The sequence below is a fragment of the Haliotis rubra genome, unplaced genomic scaffold (assembly GCF_003918875.1).
Source record: "Haliotis rubra isolate DU_JTF1 unplaced genomic scaffold, ASM391887v1 Scf251, whole genome shotgun sequence".
In the NCBI taxonomy this organism is placed as follows: domain Eukaryota; kingdom Metazoa; phylum Mollusca; class Gastropoda; order Lepetellida; family Haliotidae; genus Haliotis; species Haliotis rubra.
The window spans coordinates 300,653-321,890 of NW_025766570.1; the positions used below are offsets into that span (position 1 = coordinate 300,653).

The following is a 21,238-nucleotide window of genomic DNA, read 5'->3' on the forward strand; positions in this document are numbered from 1 at the left end:
TAAAATGAGGGAGAAGTGCAAAGAGAGGAACAGCCTGGTGTACGTGAAGCACGCGCACAAGTGCCGACAAAGTAATTGATTCATTTACCTGTGCTGTGCCGGCTCCATCCTTTCTCTCACACCTGGCTGTTCCTCTCTTTGCACTCCTCCCTCGTAACAAATAGTGAACTGTGTCAAAATTTTAATGATGCTTAGTTAAACAACTTTGTTATTTTTATGCCCCCGCCATATATGGCAGGGGCATATAGGGTTACCCTCAGTGTCCGTCCGTCCGTCCATCCGTACGAAACAGGGAATGTATTCTATCCACTTCTCCACCATAACCGCTCTGTGGAATTCAATTAACTTATACATGGGCTTTCTTGGGACTCTAATGGTGTGCATCTCATATTTTGTTTTTTTATTTATTGGTTTTTTTTGTAAGTTTAGAGACATTTGAACTTAGGTACATTTTGCGGAATTCCTCTATGATGATAGTGTTATAGGGGATGTAGTCTATTAACTTCTCCACAAAAGCTGCTCAACAGAATTGGCCTTCTATGTGTCTTTCATTGGGACTCTAAAGGTATCCGTCTCATACCTTGTTCATCCAATTTCTTAATTTTGTCACTTCTACAGATGTTTGAACTTGAATTGGCTCTATTCATCCGGTTCGTCCCATACAACAGGGGGTGTACTTTATCCACTTCTCCTCAAAAACCACTGCACAAAACTCATTTAGCTTACATATGTCTTTTATAGAGACTCTAAAGGTGTGCATTTCATATTTTGTTTTCGTATTTTATAATTTTTTGTATGTATAGAGAATTTTGAACTTAGATAAATTTTCCTGAATTTCTCTCTGATGATAGTGAAATAGGGGATTAAGTCTATCCACTTCTCCACAAAAACTGCTCAACAGAATTGATTAAGCTTATCCATGTGTTTCATTGAGACTCGAAAGGTGTGCATGTCATAGTTGCATAGATGTTTATTGAACTTGTTCGTGAATTTTGTTCAATTATTGATCTTTATATGTCTTATGAATGTCAGCGGGGGCATCCGTGTCCCTGGACACAATTTTTTCTTGTTAGAACATAAATTCTGCCAAAACCTCATAGAGTTGGTCTGATATTTTAATCCTGATCAGTGTTTCATTTAGTATTATATGTATATTAGTTTTCGAGTTAGATTGCAATTCATCGGTCCAATTTTGAACCAAATGGACTATAAAGAGCATGCAAGCTAAGAACAATAGGGTCAGCCACCCACCAGAACATTTGCCCTGGTTTAAACAAAAGGAAGTGACATAACCAAGTTAAAATATGTAAGGTGTAGTATCACCTCTTAATTAAAATCCTTCACCCACATAATGCTAACTAATATCAATAGCTAATAACTAATGCTAATGCCCATACCAATGCTATATACACTATATACTAATAACTGGTACTAATACTAACACTAATACTAATGCCAATACCAATGCTATATATACTAATAACTGGTACTAATACTAACACTAATACTAATGCCAATACCAATATTATATACACTATATACTAATAACTGGTACTAATACTAACACTAATACTAATGCCAATACCAATACTATATACACTATATACTAATAACTGGTACTAATACTAACACTAATACTAATGCCCATACCAATGCTATATACACTATATACTAATAACTGGTACTAATACTAACACTAATGCTAATGCCCATACCAATGCTATATACACTATATACTAATAACTGGTACTAATACTAACACTAATGCTAATGCCCATACCAATGCTATATACACTATATACTAATAACTGGTACTAATACTAACACTAATGCTAATGCCAATACCAATACTATATACACTATATACTAATAACTGGTACTAATACTAACACTAATACTAATGCCCATACCAATGCTATATACACTATATACTAATAACTGGTACTAATACTAACACTAATACTAATGCCCATACCAATGCTATATACACTATATACTAATAACTGGTACTAATACTAACACTAATACTAATGCCCATACCAATGCTATATACACTATATACTAATAACTGGTACTAATACTAACACTAATACTAATGCCCATACCAATGCTATATACACTATATACTAATAACTGGTACTAATACTAACACTAATACTAATGCACTAATACCAATACCAATGCTATATACACTATATACTAATAACTGGTACTAATACTAACACTAATACTAATGCCCATACCAATGCTATATACACTATATACTAATAACTGGTACTAATACTAACACTAATACTAATGCCCATACCAATGCTATATACACTATATACTAATAACTGGTACTAATACTAATACTAATGCCAATGCCAATACTATATACACTCTATACTAATAACTGGTACTAATACTAATGCTAACTTTGAGCACAAGCTCTGCTGCAGATGTCACTTTGGATTGACAATAGTTATAAATTTAGTATGACATAATCTCAGATGTAGAAACTGGACTGCCTAACACCATGTGTATCTAGGCACAGGCAAACTGTAACGCTAATAGGATTGTGCAACAGAGAGAAAAATGATCAGTCTTCCTATATGCGAGCGAAGCGAGCAAAGGTTGGCAACGTACTTCCCTCTCTTCAGTTCGAAAAATATTTTTAATATCAAAATAAAATATCGCCACCATCAAAGGTAGACACCCATTTCCTCACAGGATTGTGCCCTCAGATTTCCAACCTCATATTTAATAATTACTCACGTAAAATATATTTCATTGAATATGTTAAGCCCCACTAGTTGCATATCAAATCGTTCTACGCCTCCATTACCCCTGTCAGCTTCCAATTCTCCAGTTCATATCAACATTTTGGAGATGAAGGCTGTTCTGGCTATTCATCACTGGACACTACACCTACAGAACTCATCCATACTTGTTGCCACAGACCCACCATATAGCTGGAATATTGCTGAGTGCGGCGTAAAACCAAACTCACTTACTGTTGCCACAGACAATTCTACAGTTTTAGCTTGCATCAACTGGCTCGGGGATAACCCCCTCTCAGGACCTCATGGCGATCTTTTGGACACTCTCAAGTGAACCATTACTGCCAGACACAATCAAACAAGTCCTAACCAAGATGAGGAATCATCAGATGACACTGACACTGTACTCTCCTCTCACTGCTGAAAAATCAACCTCTTTGTCTGTCCCTCTGGCCAGCTCTACTCGGACATCTGAAGATGCCATTTACAACCTGGAACAGTACCATGTAGAAATGTGGAAACTATCCAACAACATCTCGCATCAGCAGGTTTTTAACAAGATGTGTCCTCAATGCTCAGTCCAAGCTTCAACATCTGCCTTGTATGACTTAAAATGGAACCGACTCTAGCAGTGAATCTTTTTCACGGCACAAAAGAATGCCTTCTGTCCTCACCAAACACGTGAGTCATACATGACACTTACCAGCATGCTCCTTTCCTTTGAGATCAAGAGTATCCTGAGACAATGCTTATCTCAGAAATGAGGTTTTTGAGTGATCTTATCAGGTTATCATCGTTTTGAACCTTTTCCTATGACATTAGAACTATACATGTGTATGGCCGTGGTCGCCTTTATAATAGATCCATCTTCAGTCGTAAATGGAGCACTCCAAGGGTTCATCGCGAAGAATCCAAAGACATTGATGGGATTTTTGGGACTACGATCTTTCACTATCCCAGCTCTTTCCTCTACGTTGGATTGCGAATTACCGAACAGGGTGCTATGAAAAGTTAAAGTACTTGAATGGCATTTGCCACATTCAGACAATCATATTACCAAGAGCATAGTCACGACTTGGATCAGAAAACATTTACATTTTTCTACATGATTGAGGATCAGCCTTCAGCTGATGATCCTTACGTCAACACAAAATAAGATCCTATGCTCTGACACAAGCATCTCCACAGACTCTTTTGCCGGAACAGATCATGTCAACTTGACGATAAGCATCTTTTATACCTTTTATTTGTGGGAGGTTTATCAGGACCTTCAATGACTATTTAGTTTGGTTTCCCAAGTCCATCCTTTGCCAAGGAAAAAATATCAGTTTTTCCCATGCTTTTAATAGGGGAGTTGACTCCCATGATTAGTATTTGGACGGCCACTAGGAAGATACACATCACAAAACAATTGACTATAAAAATTGTATTCATACTAAACATGTGGAATCAGAAACAAGTTTCAGGATAAAATATTTTTTATGAACCTTTTACTGAACCGTGCCTATCACATTGCTGTCAAAAGGGGAAGAAAGTTCAATAACCTTAATAAATAAATTATTATTATTATTATGCTTTACAGATTAAAGATGAAAATGCAGCAGAGAGGGTTCGGGTGATCCTGGCACAGTCAGGCTGGTAAGGCTCATCATCAGCTCAGGGCCCTTGCCCTCTCTACACGCAGCCCAGACAGCGAATGGGACTCTCCCATGAAACGCTGCCAAGTCGAACCCAGCAAGAACTTTCCGGAGAATATGTAGACTCCCCAACACTGCAGCCTTCTGCATTACCCAAAGTGTCAGAAGGGCTGTGCTCCTGGTGGAAAACACGGGCACTCTTCTGATCTGCACCAAGAGATCAGGAGGTACCAAACCAAGGGCACCGAGGACAATGGGGAGCCTGACGACAGTGTACTTGGGATGCAAGCGAGACATTTCAAAGGCGAGGTCCGCATATTTATCATGCTTTTCCTGAATCTTGCCAATCACATTGCTGTCAAAAGGGACAGAAAATTCAATGATATAAATAAATTCATTGGCTTTATCAAAAAGAACAAGATCAGGTTTGTTGACAGGAATTCTTCTGAGGGTGTACATAGGCCTGTTCCACAGAAGTTTGAAAGCATCATTTTCCATGACGCCTTGGACATGTTCAGGGTCGTACCATGGATGGACCTCGGAGTCAAAGCCACAGACACGGCGGTGACGGAAGTAAAAGCAACGAGCCATGCCATCATGTCGTTTAAGATATGCTGTTTGTGCCAAAGAAGGGCATCCACTGACAAGATGTTGGACAGTCTCTGTAAATTCATTACATAGTCGACATTTCATATTGATATTTTCTTTAAGAATCACATTTTGGCGATTACGAGTGGGAAGTGACTGGTCCTGAGCAGCAAAAAGGAAGCCCTCAGTTTCACATTTAAGACCAGCCGACTTCATCCAGGCGAAGGAGTCGGTGGGATTACTATTCTGTTCCACAAACTGCATGTACACACGATGCAATGGCTTCTCAGAAAGCTTCTTCACAAAAGACCGACTCTGGGCAGACTTAGTGAATAACTTCACCTGGTTTACTCCCATCGCTGTACCATCCAGCAGTACAATGCCATCAGCAAAATCAACCTCAAATTTCAGATTCTGTCCAACAACCTTGGCATGCTTAAAATAGCTGTGGAATTCCTTGCTTTCATCATGAGTCTTGACATGCATCACCAGAGGATCATCCGATAAATAAATATGTGCAAAAGTACATAATAAAATTCTATCATGAAGAGCCTCCACATTAATCAAACCCCGACCTCCAGAATTGATTGGTATATATAAACGGTTAAGAGAGGAACAAGGGTGGTGGGCTCTGTTATCAGACATGATCCTTCTGGTCAGGCGGTCAAGACTCTGGATATCTTGTTTTGTCCAATCAACTACTCCAAAGGAAAGGACTGGCACAGCAAAAGTATTGGCGGCTTTGACTTAGTTCGAGCATTTAGCTCTGAGCCCCAGATTTTCTTTAAGCAAGATTTGTACTCGGCCCGAAGTTTGGCTTGAATTTGGGCACTCTGGAGCTTGTCTCGAACTTGCATTCCAAGATAGGTGTAGGCCTGATCTTCCACAAGATGCTCAATAACTCCTCCCCCCTGTAACTTGACAGATCCACCATTAACTGCCTTGCCACGTTTCAAATGAAGAGTATTACATTTGTCAAGTCCAAATGTCATGCCAATATTATTAGAAAAGGACTCGACAAGGAGAACCTGTTCTTTCAAATTGGTATCTCCTTTGGCAAGGACCTCGATGTCATCCATGTAAAGAAGATAAGTAAGCGGTGTTGGGGATCTGTGCTGAGGAGGTCCGGGATGGTAACCCTCCTCTCTGTTGAGCAGAAAGCTCAAAGGATTTAGAGACAAACAAAAAAAGCAAAGGACTGAAGGAGCCCCCCTGGAAAATTCCCCTTCTGATTGGAATAGATTCCGAAGTCTGCACCTGCCCTTGCGAGTACATCTCAAGTTGAGTCGACCAGCAACTCATTAAAGACTTGAGTAAATCAAGTAGTCGCTCCCGGGAGGTCAATACAATGAAGAGACTTCAGAATCAATTCATGAGGGACAGAGTCATATGCTTTCTTGTAGTCAATCCAGCACATGGAGAGGTTGCGGTGATATGTTTTAGCCTCTTCCAAAATCATTTCTGTACAAGAAGTTGATCCTTGCACCCCCAACATCCCTTTCTTGCTCCCTTCTGCTCTCTGTACATTATTATTATTATTATTATTATTATTATTATTATTATTATTATTATGTTTTACAGATAAAAGATAGTATGCAGCAGAGATGGTTCGGGTTATTATTATCATTATTATTATTATTATTATTATTATCATCATCATCATCATTGTTGTCGTATAAGGTAACAGAGGTAAAGGGAATATATCTGACAATTAGAATTCTTCAAGTGTTTCTGACAGGGTTGCAAGAAATTGTTATGCATTCCGGGGCCTTTTTCAACCATATGTATGCAACTTTTGTGTGTATATTTCTTTAAATGATTATATATACTGATTTCCTGTGTTGCAGACTGAGAGTACCAAGTTCATCCTTCAATATCTGTGTTCTGTGACTAACCACACATCATTCTGGACTGAGCAGCAAATTTTGGAAGCAAACACAGTTTTAGAGGCTTTTGGTAAGATGGTATTTGCTTAGACTGATGGCAATGTATTCAATATTACATTCTTCTAAGGGGTGGTGGGGTAGCCTTGTCGTAAAAGCGTTTGCTTGTCATGCCAAATACCTTGGTCAATCCCCAGATAGGTACAATGTGTAAAGTCCATTTCTGGTGTCCATCGCCATAATATTGCAGGAATATTAATAAAAGCAGCATGAAACTAAACTCGCTCATACACTCTACTGCATCAAAAAAGGTTTATTGAGAGCTTGTAATAAATCTTGGATTAGTAAGGAATAACAGAACGTTTTTTCACAGAAAAGGAACTTTTAGGAAAGTTTTTTAAAACTTATCCTATCTCACGTCTTGTACTCTCTCTCTCGCTCATGATCGATAGCTGAGTGGCATCAAACTGTAAACAAAGTTTCCATCCTCTCTTATACCATTCGCCAGAACACTCCCCATTGCTCCCATTCCTGCACAGCCTTGAAGCCTGTGAAGCATGCAGAATGCAGCATGCTCTCAGGTTGATCAAGTGACTCTTTTGTCTGATCATTCTCTTTCTTGTCACACACCAGTGGAGACATGCAGTTATTGAAGTTACAATTTTACTCAGTCTTATAACGCCATGGCCAAGCAAGATTCTTCATTTTGAAAACAAAAATATTAAAATATATTATTCAATGCAAGAAAAACCTTTCGATTGCGAATCCTCATTCTGCATGCATTGATTGCATCGGTCTTTGCGGCTGGGAGTCGTGAATTCAATTCTGCCACAATCTTTGTTGATTGTATTGGTTCCACGATATGCACCACTTCAGAGGGCCACGGTTCGCCAATACGAACCAGTTCGGAAGGCCACTTTGATTCGGTGAACCGCATCAGTAGGAGGGCCAGTATGGTTCGGTAAACTGCACCAGTTCGGAGGTTGAGTTTGGTTCGGCAACACGAACCAGTTTGGAAGACCACTTCAGTTTGGAGAACCGCACCAGTTTGGCGGGCCAGTTCGGTTCCGCAAATCACACCAGTTTGGCAGGCCAGGCCGGTTTGGTGAATATCACCAGTTCGGGCAACAGTCCAAACAACAATCAGAATACTGACATTCATCATTTTGTTCCAGGAATTCAAACAAATCATCAAAGGCTCTGCTAAGTTTTTCATCTGCAGGTCTACCCTTCCCTCGAATAGAACGTGGTCTGTTAAAGAATTTCGTATAACATGTATGGTGATACCTGGCTTCGGCAGCCACTAAATCTATGACCCTTGATATCTGTTCAATAACAGCTCGACCCCACACATCACCACGATATTCAGCCATGTCAAGAATGGAATCTTTGGAACTAATCGTTCGAACCTCTTGTCTTTAGGTTTTTTAGTCTCTGAAACTATATCACAATTTTCTCCACAGAACAAGCAATTCATTTTGAAACTGAAAGTTGACTGTGATGATCTTAAGGAAACCGTCTTTCGAAGTGAGGGATTTACAGCTGCTAAAGTAGAAGATTCACGAGTGTGATCTTTATGCAGTTTACATGAACTGAAACTGAAGATATTCCAGATAATTTTGCAGCAATTCCATCTTTGCGCCTTATACTACTTTGCAGTAAGGTAGTTAGACCTCTTGTGATGGTGACAATATCACCAGGAGGTAAACTTTTGCTGCATATGATAAAACACTCTGTTGGATCCATCGTGAAACAAAACTTGTCCGTGGAACTAGCAGGTTGAAATGTGGATATGCTTCAGTATGTCATTGCTAGAGACTCTCTCAAAATTATCTTGAAGAGAAAAGTTGGAAGCATGGATAGAAATGTTGTGAGAAGCACATGCAATTGATTTCTCACAAACCATCAAATCAAATTGGTCCATCAAACTAAGAACTTTTGGGATAAATGTTTGAAATGGATAGACCAGTGTGGTCATGTATGCAATATGAAGCTAAGTGCTGGACGTATACTATTTAGAGTTCAAGAAAACATAATAACAGACAAGGTTTTTGATTTCATTTTGCTTTTCGCAATTCTTTTTATTTACAAATGCAAATTTCAAAATTCAAAACTTATTTTTAGTAGATTTGTAAAGGAAATAAACATTAGGTACAAACAGAAAAGGACATAGCTTTTAGAAACATGATAAGTTCTACCAGGCTTGGATGTTGTATCATATACTTTTTGCATCATTGGAGCAGCAATAAGCAAGATCATAGAATTTATATTTAACATGTGATACGAGGCCAGCAGATTTTTATCCAGTTGTGTATGAATGAGGTGTGTGAGTGAGTGTTTGTCCTAATGGACAAAAACACTTCTTCCTCTGTACATCATCTAAAAACCCATGGAACACCAGCGCCTTGAGCATGCACTAGCGCGTGGATATGTGCGCTATATAAATATCCTATAATAAAAAAAAATAATAATAACTCATTATTTACATGTCCATCATGCTGTGGGACTCACATTGCCCTGTGTGTGAGCTATCTCATATGCAACAGGGAAGGAGGAAATAAAATATGTGAAACAAAAAACCCATAGATATCTGTTGTTTGTTTTTTATAAGAAGTCTGATGTGTTGATATGGTACAAGGATTACTGTTCTTCTTTTGCATGAAATTGAAACTCTTTTTAATCCAGTTGTTTGTTCTAACAAGATAACGGCAGATGATATCGTGACGACATTTCTTTCTGTTTCAGGGAATGCAAAAACTGTTAGAAATGACAACTCTAGTCGTTTCGGAAAATTCATGCAGGTGTGTTTTGATCAGCATTGTCAAATAAAAGGGTGCATAGTACAAGATTATCTTTTGGAACAGTCAAGGATCACATTCCAGTCTCTGAATGAGCGCAACTACCATGTCTTCTACCAGTTAGTTGCAGGAGCACAAGCAAGTTCTGAGGTAGCACAGCAGTTCCAGCTTTGCCCACCACAGTCTTATGCATATCTGAACCAGAGTGGATGCTTTACCCTGCCAGGAGTAGATGATTCCACCATGTTTGATAACTTGCGCCTTGCTATGAATGTTCTTAACATTCCAACAAAAATGGTAAATGGGATTTTTTCAGTACTGTCAGCCATTTTACTACTTGGAAATTTATCATTTGAGGATGATGAAGGTGAAAAAACTGTCTTGACTGAAACAGATAACAACATTTTGACCGCTGTTTGCAATCTGTTGGGATTTGAAATGGATGGTTTGAGAGATGCAGCATTATATCGGCAAATCCAAGTCCGTGGCACAGTTACAAGCATACCCTTCAAGTTTCAAGAGGTAATTAATACTGTCTATATTTTTTCAGACTAATTTTTATATAGTGGGTAAATAATTCATAATGTTGTTGCTGGTCAGTTCTACTTTGAATTGCTTCTCAATTTCAGTAAGTTAAAAGTGTCATTGAAGCTGCTCACTACCACTACACATTATTTTGCCTTCTAAGATGCCTAGTGGTTAGAACAATTGAAAAAAACAAACATTATCAGACAATAAAGGTATAGTTTTTTGATGACGTAACAATTGAATGACGTTATCCCGCCACTCGCGCCATTCTAGTGTGCCCCTCAGAATCGAAACCATTTTACATTACGTCACAATGTAAGCGGCGATGCCACGATGCATGTCAGTTGTCATCGCCGCATTGCAGCCTCCTACAGTAAACTACACCGTTGCATCCAGTTTCTTGGTTTGCTGTTGCTTCACGCAGCTAACATCACTGGTGGAAACATTACGTTTATGTTTTACGACGGTTTAAATGTGTCATTTCGACTCACAAGTTTTCAGCGACACGGTAACGTTCGTAATGTTTACATTCCCACAATGCAATTGTGGAATGTCGCTTGACTACTCAACTTCCTCTGGATGTACTGATCTAAACTTAAGCTGGTAGTAGAAATGCAACGTTCATATTGCCCCATATGGTTTACGTTAATGACAGATGTAATTAAAATAATTCAGAGAAGATATTTAAACCGAACGTAAACCGCCATCAAACTGTTATCACTCGTGCTTTAACTATAATAGTTCAGGACAAAAGTGTGTTTTATTACACTATGCATGGTGGTAGAGTTTTAAATGTATTTCTTAATTAAATCCTGATACATATAAAGTAACAAAATATACTTGCAAGTCAGTTTTAAGGAGGTAAACATTCATGGAAGGGAATGTCTTTTAAGAAACTTAATGATAACAACTTTGATAAATAATTATTAATCTGTGCAATTCTCATTTTATACATCTGTACAACAGGAAGATAGTTACAAGGGACAATGTTAGTTGAGCACAATATGGGTAGATTTCAGATCTTTCTTTTTATTTTCCAGGCAATTGAGAACAGACATGCAATGGCAAAAGCATTGTATTCGCGCACATTTGCATGGTTGGTTGATGCAATCAACAAGTGTACAAACCCTGGATCAAGTCAGACACACTTCATTGGGATTTTGGACATATTTGGTTTTGAAAACTTCCAGGTAATTCCACTTATATAGCATGACTTCAATGGAGGCTCCTGCTGATGCTTAGTTTATTCAGAGACCATATACCATATATCGGTATATGGTCTCTGGTTTATTGTTTCCAACCAAGTTCCTAGCTTATAAACTGGTTTCCATGAAACTGAAACTGTTGTGCCGGCCCCTTACCCGCTCCTTCAGAAAAGAGGTTGTGTTTCATGCAACACACATACCAAATCAGGTATTTTATACAATTGCACAATGGTAAAACCGTCAGGATGACAAATAACAGAATAAAATACAAAGTCATGATAGGTTTATTTACATTTAACAATTTACTGATAAACAAATGATATTTGGAATGTTCACATTAATAAAAACTGAATTTTCAAAATGCATAAATAATTAAAAGCAATAAGGGAATAAATAGCAGTGAGTATGGAATGTTTTCCTAAACTCATCAATGTAGATGAATCCATATCATTTGGTTTTCCAATTTGAGAAATGTTAACTCTTTCCCCAAGAGAGGAAGAACTTTCTGCTTCTTCTCCGGCCAGTCAATCGTTGTCAGGACCTTCTTCCTGCTTTCCAGCTTCTGAAAGTTAGAAAACAATAAACAATCAGTACAAACAAGCATCCGACAACAATATCGCTAGCTGGAGAAAGGAAAACTGTCCAATGTTCCTTAAGCTTGAGGAAAAATAAACTGTAACCACTGTCCAATAAGCACGAAGTTCAATAAATCAAAACTGATTATTTGACCTCAAAGTGATAAAAGTTTCAATCGCAGAAGAACTTAGTGAAATTTGTAAGAGTAGAGAGACAAGCGAAAGAAGGACATATTTCCTTAGCTTGGGTTGGACATTTGGTGACTGGCAAAAAAAGATTTTCTTTCACTAAATAACAGTTGTGACTTATAGAAAACATTGACATTGAATTAATAACATCTCTTAGGAATGCACACTAAATTCATACTATCATTGCCTATTTTTCCGAGAAATTCTCAGGTGAAAGCTATAACTCATTTTCTGAATGTTACATACATTATGCTTTGATATTATATGTATAAAACTACGAATTATCCATTATTTTGAAAATAATGTGATAAGAAATTTTTGGGTTTAAAAATAATGTGGGGTCATTCTGGCAGACAAGAAATTGAATGGGGTCATAGGTGGACCTCCATAACTATTATCACATACTGCTATTGACAATGTGTTTGCAGCTACCATTTAGTGGGGTGTTGTTAATAAATTGTTAATTGATGTGTGCAAGGTGAAATATGTCCAGACCAAAACATAATGTACATTGACGCTTTACTATGTACTATTTAAAACTCTTTTAGCTGCATATTTCTAATTATACATTGCACGTATTAAACAGTGTTTATTTTGAAAGTTCTTTGGAATATCAGTGTACATTTTCAAGAAATTACATTAACTTGATTTTTTTTCAAATTAGGTTTTCCTTAAATTTTAACCTGTGTAACATTAGAATTGAGAACGATTAGAATTTACTAACACATGGGAATCTTTTGTTCTTTGCGGACAAAGGCCTCTGCTTTCCCACTTCTAGGTGAACGAACCCTCTTGTTCGTCCAAAACCGCCAAACTGCTTCTGAAAGGAGATGTGTATAAGTGGACAATATTTCCAATTGGAAGTTACGAGAATAGTGGTTGTGTAATTTTTATGTATTTTTCTGATTCATAGGATTTACATTATTTGAATAATTTTATGTACATCATTTACTGAAGGGTTTGGATTACACATACCTGTTGCAGGTCAAGATCAGTTAGTCGTCTTCAGTTTTTCCAACACTGCCCCAATGGAATACTGGAAATGTACAAATTAAGGGGGAAATCAGGAACTTTCTAAGTGATATTGTACTTTTGATAACAATAAGGCATGAAAATAGAAGAATAAATATCGAATTTTTCCGTATCCTGACTCATGCTTATTGCTTGCTTGTCTCCCCTTTCCTTCCGAATGCTAGTGGAACACTTGAATCCCCTTTGAAGCTCCTTCAAAAAAGCGGTGGACGAAAATCACTTACCAGGAGTCACCTCCCTTGCCAGGTTTTGGCGGGAACAGCGCCACCCATCTGCCATGCTCTTCACTCTCTCCTGATTCGCCCGAGTGGGCGGTTGTGAGAGCACCTGGTCCCCTATACGGCTTTATATCCTTTTATTATTTAGGCTTTTCTTCTAAATTAGCTGTATAAGGCTTTAGCTAACATTTACCTACAATATTGTACGGAATTAATTCTCAAATTTCTCCGTTTTTGTCACGTTTTTACATGATTAATCACATTGTTTACAATTGATGTAATCTTGTTCTGATTGTAGGTATCGTTTGTCTGCTGTTGATCCGCATAACCTATGTCTTAATTGCAAGCTTATATATTTATCTGACACTCGTTGTCAGTTGTGTTTTCACCTGTCTGATATTGCATTTTACAAATATTCATATTATCTGTCTAGGCGTGCAAAGGACAGGTCCAGACGAGATTTACACCACTTTACATGTCTAAACCGCTAAGCTTGCAGAGGACCGGCAGTTGGTGTTCGCGCAGATACACCATTCCAGTGGTCTACCGGGTCGTCTACAGAGGAGGTTGCCGCCTTAGACAACGCTGGCTCGAGGAAGAGGTCATCTACATCTGAGACACCCTCTTCGCAGTCTAAGAAGACTAGGGCATCGTTTTCCCAGAGGAAGAAGGCAGCTACAGCTAAGACTTCGGCGAAGTCTCCACACTGGGCAACGCAGAAGACGAGATCTTTTTCAGCTGAGATCGTCCCTCTGGAAGAAATAGATGTCTACGATGAGCCACCCATCCTCATCCCAGAGATCACATCTAAGAAGAAGACGAAGACGTCTTCTACAGTGACCACGCAGGACACCCTATCAACGCAGACATTTGGCACGAAGGTTCTACACCCTTCGGAAGAAGCCTCATCCATCTCAGATGCATCGTCAGTACAACAGACAACGCAGACCTTCAACCCGGGCGCCTTTATGCAGCAATTTACCAAACAGATGTTGGATCTGATGGATCAACGGTTCGCACGGGAGAGAGCTGCAACGAAGACGACGTCTGCGACGAACCCGAGTGAAGGTCATCTGAGCAGCACACCACGTCCGTTGGGAACCAACGTCCTGCAGAGCATACAGGAAGATTCCAGCTCGCTACAGCTGCTCGTTACGCCGTAATACCTGGCAGCCATATCAACGCGGACTCGCACCAACCACGCTCGACGGAAGGACCAGACGTTCGCCGAACCCACGCAGATCTTCATCGACGTCAGATACGGACGTTCGTCACGAACCTGCATGCAACGGTTCGTTACCAAGGAGAAGAGAATCAACATCAGTATGAAGGCATAGAGATTCGTCACAAGACTCCAACCCTCGACAAAGCCGTTCACCAACATGCAGGTTCGCGCGAAGGCACGCACGGTCGTCCCTATCTCCACGCGGGTCCCCACGTAGGATATCACGAACGTATGGTTCGCCACGCAGGTCGCCACGCAGGTCACCACACAGATCTTCTTACAGATCACCTTACAGATCTCCTCGTTCAGACGACAATAGAAGACATCCATCCTCAGAACAGGAAGATGACGGCGGAATTATATTTTCCGACTCAGAAATCAAGTCATAGATGGCCAACGGTTTGGAACTCGCATCACCCTCTAAGGAGACCAACGAAACACTATCATACTTGATGGTGAATGATGATATAGACTCACTCACGATGCCACCTATCGTCCCAGTCTTAGACGTTCCAGACAACCTCAGCACAGCCTTCAAGAAGGCAACTAAATACCAGACTCAGAGTATTCCGTCGTTCAACGCTAAGAAGTTCTCTCTACACCACATGGAACCCTTCATGAAGGCCCCAGAGATAGATGAGAATTATAAGATCATCAACAACACTCGGACTAAAGCTTACAAGATAGAAGATAAAAAACTGGCACAGTTAGACACAGTAACCAGACGAACCTTCTTCGGCCTAGCCAGGTCAAGAGCTGTCAACGAGACTCTCATCTCGAAGTTTAAGAATTCAACTTCAGAGGAAGATAGAATGATTTATTCAGCTCTACTTACACAGAAAAAGGATCATCAGTTCATGTCTGAACACCTATCATCCATTTCTGCAGGCTTAACATTATCAAGAAGGCAAGGACTATTATCTTCCTGTACTTGGAGTGAGAAGTTTACCAAGACACTCTACATGTCCCTTGGTCAGCACCATCCATTTTTGCAGGAGAAATTGATGAAGTCGCCAAGGAAGTCGCTAAAGATTCCCGAGAAGTAATGATGATCAAGTCTATCGATACACTGGCCAGTGTAATACGTCAGACCTCCCAACGTTATTCCGGCAAATCGAAGTTTGCAGGCATCCAAAGAGCAAGGGATAAGAAATCAGGCAACGCTAAAGGAAATAAGGATTCTTTTCGTCACCCATCCGCAGCTCCAAGAGGTAGCTACGGAAGAGGTCGGCCCTTTCCAGACGATGAAAGTTCCATACGATGAAAAACAGGTTCGGAACGACTGGAGTCTTCCACCCCCAGCTGTTCCAGTACACCCCTCACAAGTGGGTGGACATCTGCAACTCAGATTCTACGCACAGGTTACAGGATACAGCTACAAGCAGTACCACCAGTAACAATCAACCCTATGGTTCACAACTACGCTGCAGACCAGAAGGGAAATCTACTAGCAGCCATCACATCTCTACTAGAGAAAGAGGCAATAGAAGAGATAAAACACTGCGTCACACCAGGTTTCTACTCCCCAAATTTTCTGGTACCAAAGAAAAATTCAAAAGAAAAGTTCCGACTCATTTACAACATGAGGAAATTCAACAAAGATTACCTCCTACCACCCGCAAAGTTCAAGATGATACATCTTTCACAGCTACGACAGCTCATACGTCCGCTAGACTATCTCGCCAGCATAGATTTACAGGATGCATACTTACACATCCCGATCCATCAGGAATCAAGGAAATATCTACGATTCCTGTTCAACGGAAGTCATTTCCAATGAAAGGTCCTGCCATTTGGAATATCATCGTGGCCCCCCTGGTTGTTTACCTCAGTGACAAAGCCCATCAATATATATCTACATCGCCGAGGGTCACGAGTGCGCTCTCTACCTAGACGACGGATTCAAGCTCAGCAAGATCCCAGTCAACTCAGACTGCAACTAAACTTCACCATCAGAATTCTCACTCAACTAGGATGGCTAGTAAATCTCCTCAAGTCGGAACTACAGCCTACTCAGGACTTGCAATTCCTAGGAATACGGCTTATAACAACGAAGAATCGCATTCTCGTTCCAGAGGATCGTTGGATCAAGATTCAACAAATGATCTCTCAAGTTCTACTCTCTCCATTACCACTACGAGAATGGCAGGGCCTATTAGGTCTCCTCACATCAGCTCAAGATATGACACGCAGAGGGAGACTACAACTGCATCTACTACAGAGATTTGTGAATGCCCACTTACACAGTCTGGATCCCTTCGAAATACCAGACAGGCTAAAACCATATCTGCTATGGTGGACTCAGAAGTCGAATGTTTGCGACGGAAACTACTCAATAGAGCCGGAGTGCAACGTCCACCTCTACACAGACGCATCACTGCACGGTTGGGGAGCACACCTCAACAACGAGGTGGTTGCCGGAAATTGGTCGAAACAAGAAATGAATCTGCATATCAACATGCTCGAGATGAAAGCAGTAGTAAATGCCCTACTACATTGGTCCAAAGTACTAAGGAACGATAAAATTGATGATCCATACGGACAACTCAACAGTGGCGTTCTACATAAACAAACAAGGATCAACAAGATCTTGCAATCTTCTAGACCTCAGCTTTCAACTATTCAACATAACAGACAATCTCAACATTTATGTGAAAGCATGTCACATTCCGGGAGCCAGGAATGTAATAGCAGATGCTTATCTCGACCACATCAACCATCCCCAACAGAATGGATGTTACATCCACAAGCGCTCAGATGCATCATACAGACGATAGGATCTCCACTCAGACCTATTCGCCACGTTAGATTCAACAATCAACTGGCAACATTCATCTCTCCAATTCCCCGTCCGCCAAGCATGGGCGACTGACGTTCCAAGCATCCGATGGGAAGGGCTAAACGCAGATATGCGTTCCTCCGCCAGCGTTAATACCACAGGTATTACAGAAAATCAGGCAGACAAACAATCTACAACTGATTTTGGTCGCTACTTACTTGGTTAAGAACGCGGCTTCCCGCTCTTTTACAAGAAATGGGAAAACCAACAATACAACTTCCAGTTTGGCCGAACCTACTAATTCATCCTCACACCAAGCAAGTTCACAAGTATCCCAGATTGTTCCACCTACACGTATGGAACGTATCACGAATTGCTTGTCGAAAAGAGGATACTCCGCCAGAGCAGCGAAAGCAGTTACACTAGCTTTACGCAGATCTACTCGTAACTTGTGTGACGACAAGTGGCAAAGCTTTGAGAAATATGCATCGAGGAAAGGTTTCACTGCAGTGAAAGCAACACATCCTCAGGTGGTGGAATATCTTTGTCATCTCAGACAAATTAGGAAATGAAAAGGTTCGACATTATCTACATACCTAGCGGCTCTCAGCTCAGTTATCACTATGAAGAAAGGCATGAAACTGACCAAGGTGCCAGAGTTACTGGCCTTGCTACGCTCATTTTAACTGGAAGACCAACAAATAAAATTTAAAGCGCCGGCTTGGGATCTCAACGTGGTATTACGACATCTCACCAGTGATGTGTACGAACCACTAGAAAGAACTTCTTACGAATTTCTTACACAGAAAACACTATTTCTGATCGCCTTGGCTACAGCGCACGTGATGTCAGAAATACATGCGCTGGACTTTGAACGGATACGCGTTTTGACACACGCCACAACACGGTTCATCTAGGATTGAGGTGGGATTTCATAGCTAAGAATCAACTGCCAGGTCAACCGGACAGACAATTCCACATCCCAGCATTATCTACAATCCTTGGTCCACAGGATATACAAGATTTATCCCTATGTCCAGTCAGAGCGTTGAAAATATATCTACAGAAGTCTAAAACCAGGAGACGAAAATTCAAAAGCCTTTTCATCCCCATATCATCGGAGACACCCACAGAGATCTCACGGACTACGATATCAGTTTGGATGAGAGCAATCATACTACGAGCCTACAAGGCAGCAGGACTTGAGCCTCCTCGAGCCTCCAATCCGCACGAAGTTAGAGCACTGGCATCTACACTCGCTCTACATGGAAACTGCTCAATATCCACGATCATGGAAGGGTGTTTTTTGAAATCAGAGACATTATTTGCTAACCACTACCTCAGAGACTTTGCTACCAAGGATGTCTCTGGTATCCACCAGTTTGGACCTCTGGTTGTAGCTCAACAGCTGAAGGTCCCTCAAAGGTGCTGAGATGTATCTCGCCCTTTTACCGCATGTCATGCAAAGCTCGTACTCCAAGGAATAGAGCTTATAGTCCATGTACACGTCTAGAACAGACTAGCATGAATATTGGACCCTGTACTAGTAAGGAATTACTTGTACATGGATAGGGTCACTACTCCACTTGATACGACCATCAAGAGTTGGAGTTATTTAAATCCACATGTACGGTTACAGAAGAGTTTGATATATTGTGGTCCCCCCAAATTACCAAATTATTTCGACATATGGATCAACAGCAGCAGTGCCATTTAAAGTTCCCATGGGGGTATATAGGACATAAATTCATCACTACGGAATCCAGAGGTGGCTTGACCCACCACCTATACCGTCGGATTCTACAAGCAATAAGCATGAGTCAGGATAAGGAAAAATATGTAATTTTCTGACTAAAATTGATATTTTATACTTATCCTGACTCATGAGGTAAGCCCTCCCAACCTCCCCTCAAGGCACTCTGGATTTCCCAGTAAATCAGTGTGTCGGGTTATAATACGGAGAGAGTGAAGAGCATGGCAGACAGGTGGCGCCGTTCCCGCCAAAACCTGGCAAGGGAGGTGACTCCTGGAAGGTGATTTTACGTCCACTTTTTTGAAGGGAGCTTCAAAAGGGGGTTCAAGTGTTCCACTAGCATTCGGAAGGAAAGGGAGACAAGCAAGCAATAAGCATGAGTCAGGATAAGTATAAAATATCAATTTTAGTTAGAAAATTACATTTTGCAAGGTGTAGATATGCTAATATCAAAAGAAGCAAAATTAACAAGTTCATATAATTTTAGGTTGGCAATGTACATCAATGTATCCCCAACATATCCTTTTAAACGTTCTATATATCCAACTAAGTGTAAAATTGTTTACATCAGATGATTAACTTAAATTACCTCATACATCAGTAATCTATCCTATACTGACTTGAAAACCTTTTATAAAAACAGTTTAAAAAAATATTGTGTTGACAATTTATCCACTCAACAGCATTATAGTATCATGATAAATATCGTCTTAAAAGTTAGCTGAAAAATATTGTCGATTTTTTTGGTCATAGGCCGTCTTGTAACTCTAATAACTAGACAAAGAATTTTGAAACTTCACTCTAACCATGCACCAAAATTAAATCTGGTCAGAGAATTCCTATAAATGCAAAATGACTCACTATCCCCCACTGTATTGTTTTCAGTGGTACAAATATCAAGAGCAATTTTCAATAACAAACTTTAAAATAGAACTTCCAATCATTGGATTTCTTGCAATAATATTCGAATACTTCTAAATACGTTTGGAAGTTATCTTGAGTCGGGACATTGCTGGATATATTTGTGGTTCATATTGTTCTTGCATTATGATAATGAACCTTTTAGTCGTATGTGACCTGATCCAAATCACAATCGAGTTCTTGAGTTGACTAAGTAAAGGAAGCCATATCTCTTGCCAACATTTCGACACGCAAGTCAAAAATTGTAATTTCATATTTATTGTCCTAGCTACTTATGTACATTAAACGTTATACATAGCATGAGCTATTGCTTAATTCAAGAAATTTACACTGTACCTGACATGGTCGTGGAATGTTCCCTTTCTCCCTCCGTGATCGAGGACTGCTCCTGTCTTCAAGTATTCACGTACCCGAGCCTCCAAAGCTTCTAGTGTAACTCGCATTGCCATTTTCTTGATTCAGATAACATGGACAAGCGAAGGAATAATTCATTGTGCTGGGTTCCTTGTTGTGTTAATAACGGGAGACACTTTGGCCCACTTTCAAAACAACTTCTCATGAGAGCAAGTGACAAAATGGCGGCAATTGTGTGTAGGGGCATTGTGGGTAATAACAAATACCTAATCCCTTTCGATTGGCAGGTATGAAAAACATTATCTGACCCAATTTGGTTGTGATTTCAAGACATAAAAGACGAAAATGACCACTTCAGTACATAAAACCATTGCTTTTATAACATGTCACGAGTTCGCGCGTGCCCACGTGCCCACGGATTACCGAATCATTACTTCTACAGCAATTTAATTTTGATAATAGGTGCTCGTTAAGACGAGACAACCCCAAGGAAGCCGACACACAGACCCCGACATACAAATGACATGACACTGATTGTTTGTCAAGTACTTGAACTCACTGTCAAAGCATACTAACTTTAAATGCTTTTAATGGTAAACATTACTCACAACCTCTATTCATAGTACAATTCCCAGATATTCTAGTTATTGAGAAATCCGTAATGTATGTACCGGATTGACAATTGTTTGAATTACATTATACCAAACTTCCTAAATGCTTATACTCTTTCACATTCTAAAGCAAACATAATTAAACCAATTTTCCCCTCAAATTTCACTTTTTGACGTTTA

The 21,238-nt window shown here is 39.9% G+C and overlaps 1 protein-coding gene across 1 annotated transcript in view; it reads left to right on the forward strand.

Annotated features, from left to right (window-relative positions):
* LOC124279515 (unconventional myosin-VIIa-like) overlaps positions 1 to 21,238 on the forward strand; it is a 754,149-nt gene that overhangs the window by 77,995 nt on the left and 654,916 nt on the right. Inside the window, exons 5-7 of the mRNA XM_046715341.1 lie at positions 6,835 to 6,943; positions 9,616 to 10,190; positions 11,237 to 11,386. Of these exons, the coding sequence (XP_046571297.1) occupies positions 6,835 to 6,943; positions 9,616 to 10,190; positions 11,237 to 11,386 (834 nt within the window). The remainder of the gene's footprint in view (positions 1 to 6,834; positions 6,944 to 9,615; positions 10,191 to 11,236; positions 11,387 to 21,238) is intronic.